This window comes from Prionailurus bengalensis, chromosome C1, assembly GCF_016509475.1.
Source record: "Prionailurus bengalensis isolate Pbe53 chromosome C1, Fcat_Pben_1.1_paternal_pri, whole genome shotgun sequence".
Taxonomy (NCBI): Eukaryota; Metazoa; Chordata; class Mammalia; order Carnivora; family Felidae; genus Prionailurus; species Prionailurus bengalensis.
In genome coordinates this window covers 87346176-87360258 of record NC_057345.1, presented here as the reverse complement: position 1 = coordinate 87360258, position 14083 = coordinate 87346176, and the positions used below count along the sequence as shown (strand labels likewise).

At 37.9% G+C, this 14083-nt stretch overlaps 1 protein-coding gene across 2 annotated transcripts in view; it reads left to right on the top strand.

The window, feature by feature from the left end:
• OLFM3 (olfactomedin 3) overlaps positions 1-14083 on the top strand; it is a 201214-nt gene that overhangs the window by 152961 nt on the left and 34170 nt on the right. Inside the window, exons 1-2 of one of the 2 annotated variants that reach the window (XM_043575692.1) lie at positions 1958-2184; positions 12682-12828. In XM_043575692.1, the coding sequence (XP_043431627.1) occupies positions 2056-2184; positions 12682-12828 (276 nt within the window). In that variant the 5' untranslated portion in view covers positions 1958-2055. Of the gene's footprint in view, positions 1-1957; positions 2185-12681; positions 12829-14083 lie in introns of those variants that run through there. The other variant, XM_043575693.1, reaches the window with a different exon arrangement.

Here is a 14083-nt window from a genome sequence, read left to right as displayed (position 1 = left end):
GTCAAATGCTTAACCAACTGAGCTACCCAGGTGCCCCTCTTCCTTTCTTAAAAATTTGCAAATAAGAGCACTGGTTCCCCCAATATTCAATCCTATATTCTTCTAAAGATGCTATTATTTTGTTGACTCATAGTTCATTAATAACTATAATTACCATCTGCTATGTTGCATCTTAAGTTATCCAGCAATTGCATGTATTAGTTTTCAATTTTGGAAATTAAGCTCTTGAAAAGACACTTCCTCTCCTAAATCAGGTATTGTTCCAGGTGTATTTTTCTAATAATTACATTTGTAAGTCCACTTTGCTTTTTGTTATTGCCACATTCTAATACTAATGTAAAATTTCAGTCCTTTGTATGAATACCCTATTCAAAGCTAAGTGTAATATATAAACTAATTTACTTTTATCCTTGTTGATTTCTCATATGATACGATTTTTGAAAGACACAGTAATACTTGGTTTTCTAGGCCTGTGGTTAAAAAAATATGAGTCAACTAATATCATTTGGATATATTTTGAAGGAAAAAAAAAGAGCCTAGATTCCTAGTAATAGAAGCAAGGAAGATTTGAAAAGTGTCTCAATATTCATCTTAGTTTAAAGCTCTTTTTGAGAATAAAGGGCATACACACCTGTGTAAATATGTATCTCTTTCAATTTTATTAGACATTTTCTTTATTTCTCCTGCCAAAACTGCTTATGAAAAATATATATTTTTGGCTGAGAATTCCAGCTACAAACAATTCCAGAATTCTCCTAAGGAATCAAAATAATATGTTTCCGTCTTATAACAGGTTCCTTTTCATTTAATTTTCATTCATTTTTCCCTTCATGCCTCTCTCTACATTTTTTATTTTAAAACACACACAAGACAAAGACCTCTGATTTATTCCATTCAGGACCTGAGATTTATATATGGGTGATTCGTAGTATTTGTAAAATAATAATAATAATAATGATAATAATAAAACTACCCCTAAGGCCCAAATTTAATATACACATTTGCCAATGGAACTCTAATAAACAGATCATTGAATTTTAAAGCTGGAACGGGCCTTGGAGAGCATGGAGTCCAAACTCAAAAACTGTAAGCCAAAGAATCTAAGTCACTGCCCAGTCACTCAACTAACCAGAGGAGAATAGGACTAGACCCGCAGACTCTGAATCCAAGTTATGTGATCTTTTTTAATAAGTCACATGTTCTCTCATGACACAGACTTCTGGTATCTTTCATTCCTCATAAGGTAAAAATAGAGTTAACTGGGTTTGTCCTGTGTCTGAGCAACTAGGAAGCACTCATTCTTAAAAGCAAAACTGGGAACATATGAAATTTCCATAACAGAAGCTTTCCTCTAAGGCTGCATTTTCTGTCTATTCACAAGTAAGCTGCCTAGGGTAATGTTCTCTATAGGCAGTAGCTATTAATCTTTGACTTTTTTTTTTTTTTTATTAAGAGGCAACAAAGCTAATTTTAGGTTACTGCTAAAAACAAAACCAAAAAAAAAAAAAAAAAAAAAAAAAAAAAAACCTCTTACTCTCAATAACTGATCATCTTGGAAATTGCAGACTTTGTTTTCATGCTCTGCATAAAAGTACTCTGTCTATGCTGGGAGAAATCTGTAGATATCAAGTTTGATATTTGAAATGTGCACTTTGGCAGACCTCCATCTAAAGGTGTATTTTTTATGAAGGATTAAGAGCAGCTGATGATATTCACAAAAACCCCAGAGGAAACAGACTCTGTTGATGGTAACTGCCTACAGTGGAGCAGGAAGAGCTCAAGTTTCCCTCTCCCTCCAACCTTTGCTCTGATAATTAACAACCAAGCCCTACCAACAATATTTCATTTGATGAACCAGCAAAGGAAAAGGAAGCGCAGGGCACTTCCCACGAGGGTGGGGGAAAGAGGTTCTGTGAGCTCTCCCTACTGATTAAAGCTGGGAGAGTTGATCTCTTTTCATGCTGTAGATGAGGCGTGCTGCAGTCACGCCTCCCGCTGCCAGCCCAGCACCGGGATCTTAATCAGTCACTATGAAAACTCATTAGCTCCACAGCAATGAGTCCTCCACTGCTGAAGCTTGGCGCTGTGCTTAGTACCATGGCAATGATCTCAAACTGGATGTCCCAAACTCTCCCATCCTTGGTAGGACTGAACACCACGAGGATGTCGACGCCAGATACCTTAGTAAGTCACTCCAGTGGGTTTGGCCATCTTGGGAAGTAAGTGCATTAAATCAGTGGGCTTGATTCTGTAAACTGCAAAGGCTGAGATTATGCTTCTCTATTTACAGGGCAGCTTCAATGATACAATATTTATGTGCTAACTTTAGTCATGGATATTTCTTTGTGAACACTTTAAAGTTACACCAAAAAAATAAATGGACTGTCTGAGAAATTAGCTGTGAAAGGAAATATTAGAGTCATTAAATTCTCAAGAATGATAAGCTTTAATTTAACTATATTAATCTGAGGTTTGGAAGGATTCTTTAAGAAATATGTTTTGTTTTTTATTTTTTTACTTCTTTTAATGTCTGTAAAATTCCCCTAATAGAATACATTCTATGTAATCTAATTTTACTATAGCAGTCTCTTTCCTTGGAATTCAATTCTTGTGACTGTTTGCAATGCCTGTAGTCTGAGAAATCAACTTCTTTTAAACACAAATAAAAAAACCTCAGCAATTTAAAGCCTGCCAAAAAGACTTTAAGAGAGCTAAGAAACACAAGCAATATATAACTCACTTGATAAGATCATCTCCCTTTATTGTTTTTTTTTTATAAAGACCTCCTATCATAAGTCTAGCTCCTATAGTCTTTGTTTACCTAAAATTAATGTCTTTTTAGCCCTTCCCACAATATAGCAAAGTCTTTTCTGGTAATTTGAACCATGGTTTACTTAGCAATACTCTAAAATCTTTCTAACAAAAGGTTTTTCAGACAGAAGTTACAAATTGAAACAGAAGAAATATCCTTGGAAAATAATTTCCCTGCTATCAAATAAAGGATGCAGAAAATAGTATTTGGAGCTCTTTGTCTTTTTATTTTTATTTATTTTTACTACTGGATTATTAGTACTAAAAACTCAGATACTAAAATAATGGTAACCCTACATTTTCAAGAGTTATTTGCATTACCAATAACTAATCTATCAATGTGCAATTAACTGAGGAGAGTCAAATCAAATTAATTATATAATTTACTAGATTCACCCAGTGCTTAGGGTACCAGCAGAGCACATATGAGGCACACTTTGACCCACTTTTATGTTTACCTCCCTTAGGTCACTTATGTCACCTCAGCACCTCTATGGTTGAGTTTCCCCTCCTTACCTGTATGATGTATGTATGGCAGGAGGAATGTAAAAAGATTTCCAGTTACAAAGAAAGCATGATAGGTCATCAATAAACCATTATAAAATCAATTTACATTATATAATATATACTGTGCCCAATATTCTCAATGTTCAAGAACCTTACAGTTCTCAGCACCTTAGTTGAATTAATTCTTTCAGAAAATGAATCTAAGAAATTCATAAATGAGTCATATTCCAAACTTGGTACCTTGGTTCTGATATGTATATTTTTTTGTGTATAATGCACACTGGTTTTGTTACTTCCTATTGTTAATGGAGGAGAATCAAATTTCTAACAATATGCATCATTCTTTTAGGACTTCTAGTTATCATGTAAGGTTACAGTTAATTCAGTTTCTTTACTTCCTGATTAGTAATCTGTTGTTTGAAAAATGTAAAGCATTGCTATAGTCTGGTTCTGATACAATCAAATTTTCCTTTGAGTGCCAAAAAAAGAAAAAAAAATCCGGAAAGTTTATACTCTTCACTAAAAAGAAGAAATCAGCTTGCAAACTTTTTTTTAAATGCTTTACAGACGTAGCATACTTTATAGAAGAACAATGGTCTATGACATTTCCTTACCTTAATTATTCAAGATAATTGCTCATACCTTACAATTCCCATGGTGAAAAATGAATGAATCTGTATTTCCTAGATTAAGATCATAAAATGTTAATGCGGGAAAGGATTTCTGAAACCATCCAGGCCAGTTATCGTCACATCATTTTTGGCAGCAGTGTCTTTTTTCCCCCCAGAATTAAATGTAATATATGCTGAACAAGTATTTGTTGAGCAAACCTGAAGTGGAAATCCAATTTGTAAAGCAGGTCATGGGTCAAATAATAAAGGATGGGGGGAGGCATTTATTGGGCTTCTACCATCGGCTCCTTCCCCACACAATCAATCCCTTGTCCTAGATGAGATTCCTCCAGAGAAATCTTATAGCACTCAAAAGCTGAACTGGAAGTATGAATGAGCTAATCCAACAGTCTCATGCCGCAAGTGGGAAGAATGACCCAAAATGTGGGACTGAACAGATTTCCCCCAGCTGGTGAATGACAGAGGCAAAGGTGGACGCAAGTCACCTGGCCACAGTCCTGTTCAGAGAAATGGTCTCCTTCTTCATGAGTCCCTGCCCCTCCTGGCCCTGGTGTCACAGTAGGCTCTTTCTGCTCTGCTCAGGTGGTTTCCCATAATCCTGGACTCCACCTCCCTTAGACAGAATGGTTAACCGTACCCTTCATCGTAGGTTTGGTTAGGATGTCCTGCACCTTTCAACATTCTTGATCTATGTTCTCACTTTATACAGTCTGAGTGGGATGAGCTTGCAATTGTGTAAACATAAAAAAAAAAGATGTCTTAAAATTTGTTTTGTGGGTGCTTATGGGATGTGGAGATGGTAAAAAGTAGAGATTTACACAAATATCAAATCTTTAGAAGGGTAGTTTCAAAAAAGCTGGAAAAAAAAGCGGGTTTTAATAATTAAATGCAATTAAATCTGTTTATAGCAAGTGTCTCTGAAATAGTGTCCATTTGATGGTCTCAAAAGCTCAGAGGTTTTTAAATTTCCAGGATGTTTTTGTTAATAAGTAGTTAAATACAGCTCCTTATTAAAGGAATATGCTCCCTCTTGTTTTTGTTAGAATCTTGAAACATTTCTTTATTCTCCTCTGTAGCCCTGTTTGCTTTCTTCTTTCCTTTCTTTTTTCCTTCCAATTTATCACTGGGCCCATCAGCCTTTGGAGAAGCTGGTGTCTGCAGAGGTGAGAAAGCTCAGGCTCCCTCTGGCACTTCTCTCTGATGCAGAGAACTGGCCCTTGAGGCTGAGCTTCTGAGAAATCCACCTCCCCCCCACTGCTGTGGACTCCACACCACGAAGAACCTGGAAAAGAGCAATTAGACCAGCAGAGGACATTCAGCAGACACCAGCTGTCCCCAGTCAGCTGTGCTCCTGTGGTGGCAAGAGGCCTCAAAGGGAACCTGTGGGCAGAAGAGATCTGTTTTGCTACAGTTTCAAACATCTAGCTGACTTTTCTTCATAAATAACCACTTTAATGAGTTAGTCAGTTTTAAGTTCCTTAAAATGAGTAGAATACCCTGATGCAAACTCCCTATACTTTTCTAAATATCTTATTCTCAGCTCACTGTCCTTTTTCAGTCTGAAGACACCAGACTTCTGTATTTTACAGACTGCTTTTCTCCCTCAAATCCTTAGGCAATATCCCTTTTGTGAAAGGACAACTAAACAAATTAAAGAGTGGGAGGTGGATGAGAGAACAGAACTGCAAATCCTGAGAGCCACAGAGAAAGAGATAATTGCCTTTTTGGACAAGAACTGTGACATGGGCTTATTTATTGAGTAGATTTATTCTTGTTTAAGTACCTAAAGCACAAATAGGGCCAAGAGGGAAAAATTACGAAGACAGACATTCAGGTCAAGCCCCTTGGGTTTCCCCCAGTGGAAGGGGCTGCCTAGAGAGCAGCAAAATTCTTGCCATGCAGAGCTCGAATGGAACTACGATAACAGACAGAAGCATGAGAGTGGAAAGACACAGGACCAGATACAACCTCTGAGTCCTTCCCAGCACTAAGTCTCTTTATTCCAGAACATGAGGTGTCCAACCAGTCTAAACTTTTATCTTTGTTTTTTGTTTGTCGAGTTTTTGTTGTTGTTGCTTTGTTTTAATGGTTACTTTTCTTTTTTTTTTTTTTTTAATTTTTTTTTTTTCAACGTTTATTTATTTTTGGGACAGAGAGAGAGACAGAGCATGAACGGGGGAGGGTCAGAGAGAGAGGGAGACACAGAATCGGAAACAGGCTCCAGGCTCTGAGCCATCAGCCCAGAGCCCGACGCGGGGCTCAAACTCACGGACCGCGAGATCGTGACCTGGCTGAAGTCGGACGCTTAACCGACTGCGCCATCCAGGCGCCCCTAATGGTTACTTTTCTTAGAGGCTTGAGGTTTCTTTGAGTGAAGAATATGCATTTATGTTTAAGAAAATACCACTTTATTGGGGAGCACTGATACTGTTTCAGGCACTGAAGTTTGCCTGAAAATAGACCAGTCATGCAGACAAATAATGTTAGCTAAGACTTGGTTTTGCCAATGGGCCAGGCACTATTTCAAGTGATTTACAAGTATTAACGCATTTAATCTTTACAACAGCCCCACCAGATAGTAATAAAGCCTATCTTCATTTCCCTAAGGGACACCAAAGCACAGAAAGTTTGAGCGGTGGAGCCATGAACTGAACTCAGGTAGTCCTGCACCAAAGAAAACTGGGCACAGCCCTGGGGACAACCTCTAGGACAAGCCCCAGAAGGAGGGGCAGCATGCTGAGTGACCTTTCACTGGTCACCACCTCTTAACCAGCTTGCTCTCCAGGATTACCAGACCATTAGTGGTTTTCCAAGGGTTCAGGAAGGAGTCTTCCCATTTTTTATTCTGTTTTGTTATACTTCTTGTTATAAAGACAGCTTTTAAAGAGGTGAAAATCACGACTCTCCTACAGAATATGCATTTCTGATTTCAGTTCCAACTAGTCTCATATAAGAGATAGGAAGAAAACTGCTGCTATGCAGTGACATCTTTATTAACACATCCTCCAGAGCACAGCTTCTTTCAGCGTGGTCTGTCAACATCTCTCATTCCTTTCCTCACATTTCTCCTCTCTTCACAAAGAAAGCCATTAGCATGCTAAGCCACATTTCACTCTGAGACCAAACCTATCCTCAGACAAAAATTTATAAGGGGTTTCATCACTTAGGCATCTCCACTCTAAATTGAATAGCGTCTAACAAATGGATTTCTTTGCTGCTTTATTTTCCCTTACCTTACACACCACTCTCAATAAGTAGATTCCTTATTTTTTTTTTTTTGCCTCAGTCTGTACTTTTATGAAATGTCTAGAAACTCAAGATAAAACATAAGACTAGCAATGTTCCACTAGCTGATTTGGTTCTCTTAAAAGGATCAGAATTCTGTCCCTTGCCTGCCTTTCCACCTGGACCCTAAGAAATGATTGCAGGGTCCACCACAGGAATATCCAGTTGGGTTTTGCTGAGCAGTTACTGCTAACAACTCCTCCAGGTGCTAATTGCTACTTAATTGTTTAGATAATGCCCTTCACCTGCTGGGGTGCATTTCCTCCAAAGCAAATTTTCTGGCTATTGGTAAATGGACATAGACTATCTGACTCATTCATCTGTACAGGATGAGAGTAAAGAGCTCTGGGCTGAAAGTGGAAGAAAACTGGTTTGAGTCCTATACATGACATTTACTAAATGGAGGACTTGAAAACAATTGCTGATGTTGAGTTTCACCTTCCTCATAAGATAGTGTGTATATCTAAGAGTAGTTGATTGAAAAAAAAAAAGTGAGACTAATACAAAGGGTAGGATTTTAAAAACATAAAAACAAGTCGAAATGCAAGATATTTATTTGTACATTTACCTCAGTCCTTAGGATCTTTCTTTTCTGCTACAAAGACCCAGGAGTTTTGGGAGAACTCTCACCTAGTAGCTTTATATTTATAAAGCATGGCTTGGTAATTAAATTATAAGCAAAGAATCCAGACTTGAAATCCAATTGTTAAAATTATCATTTTAATTCTCCTATTTAGAACATTCTTAAATATTTCATGAGTTCTGCAATATTAAAAACTGCTAAATAGTTCATTTAGTTCTTCTAATTAACACAAAAGGTTCAAAGAGAGCTGCATCAGTAACCACTGTGATTAGCAATGCTTTGGATAGTAATAAACCACATGCACCCTCCAGGTCCAAGTACTGGCCTTCATAGCAGTTCAGAAAATGCTTCCAGGGTTATCTTTACCAGTTATAAAAGGGAATTTCAGACAACTGGTGGGCAGGGTGGTGGTTAAACTTTCAGTCTCTGACATCGAAGTACAAATCCCAGCTCTGATTATCCCCTGCATGACCTTGAACAAGTTCGTTACTGTCTTGGTTTCCTCACCTCTAAAATGGGCAGTATAACATAACCTCATCCATAAAGTTGTAATATTCAAAGGCAACAGTACATGCAAACTGCCAAGTAATGGCTCGAACTCCATAAATGTTTGCTATTACTATTACGGGAGTTTTACAGACACTGGAATAATTGCTATTACAAGTTAAAATGGGAGGTCTTTTTCCATTGGTATCCAAAAGCTGTCCAAATATTTCCTTCCACCTGAGGTCTTGGTTGGTTTTATTTTGAGCCTCTTTTCAATGCCAGTATGGACGCCCTAGAGAGCACCAGAGATACTCATAAAACTTCCTTTACTTATCACTGACCCTGACACAGAGGTCTCTATCAAAACCCATAGGACTGTCAGGCACTCATCTTTTATATTAGTTTTTTTCTCTTTTGAGTTACCTTTGTCTTGCCAAAGAGGTAACTTGTTGTAGTTGGGATCATTCAAACTAACTCTGTAGTAGATAAGGTCAAGGCTCTTTTCACTGATTCTTACAAGAAGACAATTGGAAGTACAAACAAGGCTGGAGTCCACTTTTATTAAGCTGACACTTCAGGGAGAATGCTAAATGAACATCAAACCCTCTTCACCTTTCCTGTTTCCCTCATTCCAGAAAGCAACTGACACGTTGCCCTGTCATGATAAGCTCCTCACTAGTTAGCCAAACACTTGGCAAGTGAACACCAATATTAATGCTGCCAGGTTTAATAATCAGTGTTTGCACTGCTGTTCAAGAGATAATATTATAATTGGGTGACCCCTGGTCCTTTATCCAAAAGCTAAATTTATCCTAGTAACAAGACTTAATTTTCTTACATGTTGGAGATTTGTGTCCAATGTTAGGTGAAACTTAGGTGAAACTATAGGACCCATGTCTAGATATATTAATCCCATACCGTTATGTAGCTTAAACCTTTAATTTTATCACTGAAACTACTCTGCTAAACTATTCCCATCTCCATTCTGTAATCTCTGCATTTTTCTTCCTTAATACAAAAAGGATAATATGATAATCTTTAAGATGCTTTCTGATTCTGATAATAACTCTAAGTACCCATTTCTATCCTAACTGGATATTCAGGCATAAATGTTAGAAGGAGTAGGAGAATGAAAAAGAAATGGTAATGAATCCAATGCTTCAGAAATAAAAGGCAGCATAGGACACTTCCATGAATTATATGAAAAGGGAGATTAAAAAGAGCACTGGCACCAACTGCTTCTCATTATAGATCAAGGACAAGGACTATGACATCTTTATGAGTTTCCTGAGTTTATAACATATAGCTTCCCCAGTATTTGTTCATGATTGTTGTTGGAAGGCGTATCAGCACCCTGTAGTGATTATTGCCAAAGCCCTTGAAAAGAAAAAGAGCTGTGTGTTGGTGGATGGTATGCAATGACCTGGGACAGAATAAGTTGGAGATTATATCTGTTCTGGTGTGAACTCCAGAGACAGAAGATCTCACACACTATAGCAGATCTGTGGAGAGGGAAGTCAGCTTGGTTTAGTCCTTTAAAGGGTTTGCTTTAACCTGGTAAAACACTCCAGTCTGTGGGCAAATATCCAAGCCCAGTAACACTGAGCATTTTGCAAGACAGTCCTCTGCTGGCCTCCCTTCACCTCTTGGTTCCTAGCCTCATCTCAGCTCCCAACCCTCAGGCTTTCTCTCACCCTCCTCAGCCTCACACCTCCAACCTGATTCATGAAATACCTTATTTTCTAAACTAAATTCATCTCCTTCTTCTCCTGATCATACAAGAAATACCTATCGGGGCGCCTGGGTGGCGCAGTCGGTTAAGCGTCCGACTTCAGCCAGGTCACGATCTCGCGGTCTGTGAGTTCGAGCCCCGCATCAGGCTCTGGGCTGATGGCTCGGAGCCTGGAGCCTGCTTCCGATTCTGTGTCTCCCTCTCTCTCTGCCCCTCCCCCGTTCATGCTCTGTCTCTCTCTGTCCCAAAAATAAATAAACGTTGAAAAAAAAAATTTAAAAGAAATACCTATCTGCTGAATCCCTGGAAAACATAGAAGGACAGAGAGAAAGGCTGACAAATTTCAGATCCCAGCTGTAGAAGCAAGCCAGAGCTTATCTAGGAAAAGGCCCATTGATTTATCTGATTATTTCCACAGGAAAAACAAATTCGGATCAAACTGGATGGTTTGTCTACAACATCTGTTAGGTAGTTTTTTCAATATCCATGACTGACCCTTGAAAACAATTATCTGGATGTTCAGCATCATACTGATATGGCCATAGCATAATTAAAAGCAAGACTCTAGAGCTGCACTGTCCAGTGAAGAGGCTACATATAGCTATTGAGCATTTAAGATGTGGCTAATTCAAATTGAAGTCATAAGTATAAAATGCACAATTTCGAAGATAGTAATTTTAACTTTTCTAATAGGCTTAAAAAAGTAAAAATTACTTTATTTCCATTGGACAGTCCTTCTCTGGAACATACTGCCTGGCTTCATACAAGCTAACTGTTCCCAAGCATGTTAACCAATTTCCTCTTCTGTGAAATGGAAATAGTAATTCCTGCTTCTTAGGGTGCTTCATTGTACTGCTGCATCATCAAGTCAATGCATGTGAGTTGTCCCTTGGAATAGAGCCTGACCTTGAGTAAGCAACATTCTTCAGCCTAGACAATCCCCAAAGAGAAACTTAACTGAAAGCCAAGCCACTAATAATCTTAGCAGCTGGAGGAATGAATGAGTGCCTCTCTGGGCAGTACATCATGGCATCCACAATGACTTCTCCTTATACAATGGAGAGTGGATGTTTAGCAGCACCTGGGTGGCTCAATCGGTTAAGCGTCTGACTCTTGATTTCAGCTCAGGTCATGATCTCATGGTTCATGACATCAAGCTGACAGCACAGAGTCTGCTTGAAATTCTCTCTCTTCCTCTCTCTCTCTCTCTCTCTGCTCCTCCCCATCTCTCTCTCTCAAAATAAACACTTAAAGCAAACTCTTCCTGAAAAGTAACTAGATAAAAAAGAGGAAACTTATCTTTGTACCTGATAAAAATATACTTAATACGATAGAAAATATCTAATATGTCTAGTAGATGAATATAAACTAAGCATTGAAATAAGACATACGAAAGGCAAATAGCAATACTAGACAATACACATGAAATGCCTAATGAATAACACAGAATAGGTAGAAACCATAAGGGTTTAGTTAAGTTGAATGTTTATGAAAGAGGTATTCCAATAAGGAGAAACAAAATGAGTAGCATATAAAGAAATGAATCAAGGTAACATACTTTCAGGACACACATGGACCAATTTGTTGGAAAGAAGTTTCCTATAGGAAGATACAGGAGGTGAAACTAGAAACATAAATAGGAGGCAGACTTTAAGCTGCCTCATTCCTAGATGGGAAGGTCACTTTAAGCTACAGTTCTAGGGAAGTAGGGTGATAAGTACACAGAAGTAATTTGGGAAGATGGATTTTGCAGACCATGTCAAAATATTCTTTAACCTCTCTGGGACTCTGCATCCTTTGCAAAACCATGCTGATCTAATCATTTTACCCTGTATTCTTACATGCTACTTTTCCAACTTTATTAATAATTGGCTCTTCAATACATGGGAAGCGCCCTGGGATAGGGCTTTGCTTCAGAATATCACAAGTGAATAATAATCAGAAATGTGTATGTGTGTGTGTATGTGTATATGTATATATATACATATGTACATATGTATACATATATACATACACATACACACACTACTATCATTTACTGTTGAGAAAGACAAGCTAACAGATCTTATGTAGAGAGACTGGTGATATGTGATTAAGTGGTTATCAGATGCTTCTAAATTGCACTGCAATGTCCAAATATGACAAAAAGCATTAGGAAATGTTGTAGGGTCAATAAATAGTTACTAATATAGCCCATTGAAAGAAAAATTCAGGGTCCCTGGGTAGCTCAGTGGGTTAACTCTTGATTTCAGCTCAGGTCATGAACTCATAGTTGTGAAACTGAGCCCTACATCAGGCTCCGTGCTGAGTGTGGAGTCTGCTTGGGATATTTTCTCTCTCTCTCTCTCTCTCTCTCTCTCTCTCTCTCTCTCTCTCCCCCCCCCCCTTCCTTGTGCGCACACACTCTCTCTCAAAAATAAATATTTTAAAGAAAAGAAAAACTATCCTGGGGACAGATAAGGAAGGTGTAACTGAATGAAGTTATGCTGCCTATAGAAGTTGTAGAAGTCGTTTAATCTTTCTTTTTAAAGAATAAAAACAGAAACTTTATCAAAGAGGATCCTTTGTTTAAAATGTTACAAACCCACATTCTCTTTATCCTGTAATGGGGGTCCGTGTTGTGTGTTTGCTATTGGTTTCCTCAGACCCAGATTAGTCCCAAAGAAGGGTGGCAAGTGTACAGTTCAGCACAAGACCCTGATGGACGATGCATTTGCACAGTGGTGGCTCCAGAACAAAACCTGTGTTCCAGGGATGCCAAAAGCAGGCAGCTTCGCCAACTTCTGGAAAAGGTACGTGTCCTGTCCTGCATTTTTTTTTTTTATCTACTGTTCCTTGAAAAGGAAATGCAGGAAAGCAGGCAATAATGAGGAAGGTCCTTCCAATTTTTGTCCCCCTTTCTCAAACTTTTTTTTCCTTCTTTGAAAGGAGTACCTCAAGATTCCTGCTCAAGATTCCTTGAGGAATCTACCTCAAGATTCCTGCTCTACTGTTTATTTGTATTACTTTTTATTTTTCTCAATCTTAAGACTGGATATCTATCATATGCCTTAATATCCAGTTGGTCTCTTCCTAAGGGGAAAAAAAGGCAAAAAGTCTTATTCCTATGCCAGAAATTTATCCTCAATTCCCAGGATCACACTAGGCTGTTTGAGCTCATGCATTTGAATCACATTAACAACCTTGCAAGGAAGTTAAAATAATGGAATGCAATATGCAAGCTATCTGAACAGATAATGAATAATTTCAAGTATTTATCATCATTCTCTAAGTCATTCCTTTGAACATTAAGCTCTTCAATTTCATTCAACAGCAATCTCTCCGTATAATTTACTTAAGCTGATCCATAACAATCAAATGCAGAATGCCCTTGATTTATTCTTTTTTACAGATAAAAGTCAGCTCATGAAACATTATTTATGTTTAGTTTGAGGAGGAAAAAAAAACAATGAATGGTTCTTTCAATTATTCTCATTCAGAATTTCACTGTGTTGGGCTCTGAATATAGTAGGACAGCTGGGTGGCCAGACTGATGGTAAGACGGCAACATGTGGGAATTTTAAGTACCTTCAGGGATAATAAGATAAATTAGGTAGTATGTGCTTTTAGAGAACATCATGCTCAACCATTCACTCAGTGCAATATCATTTCTATGATCATTCATACAATGATGGCATTGAATAAGAACTTTTTAAGGAAAGTTAAGAGAAGCCAGAAAAATGAAAGCATCAAATTTGTTAATATAGACATGCCTACTTTATGCAATTTCAAGCTTAGCAACAATAACTTTCTTCTACTGCCATATAATGAAAATAAATTTCCTCCATGTACATTATTTGGAAGTCTATTGATGCTCTAAAATTTTAAGAAAGCTTTTTTCTTGTTTTTATAAAATGATTAGTCCTGTTTCCCTCCCCCTCTCCTCAGAGCTATCATCAATCTATCGATTCTCTCTTCTTATGTCTCTTTTTATAAGATCCTATCTTCCCTGCTCCTTCAATATCTGTCCCCCAGACAAAAGCAAATGTCATTTTCATTCAAGTTAAC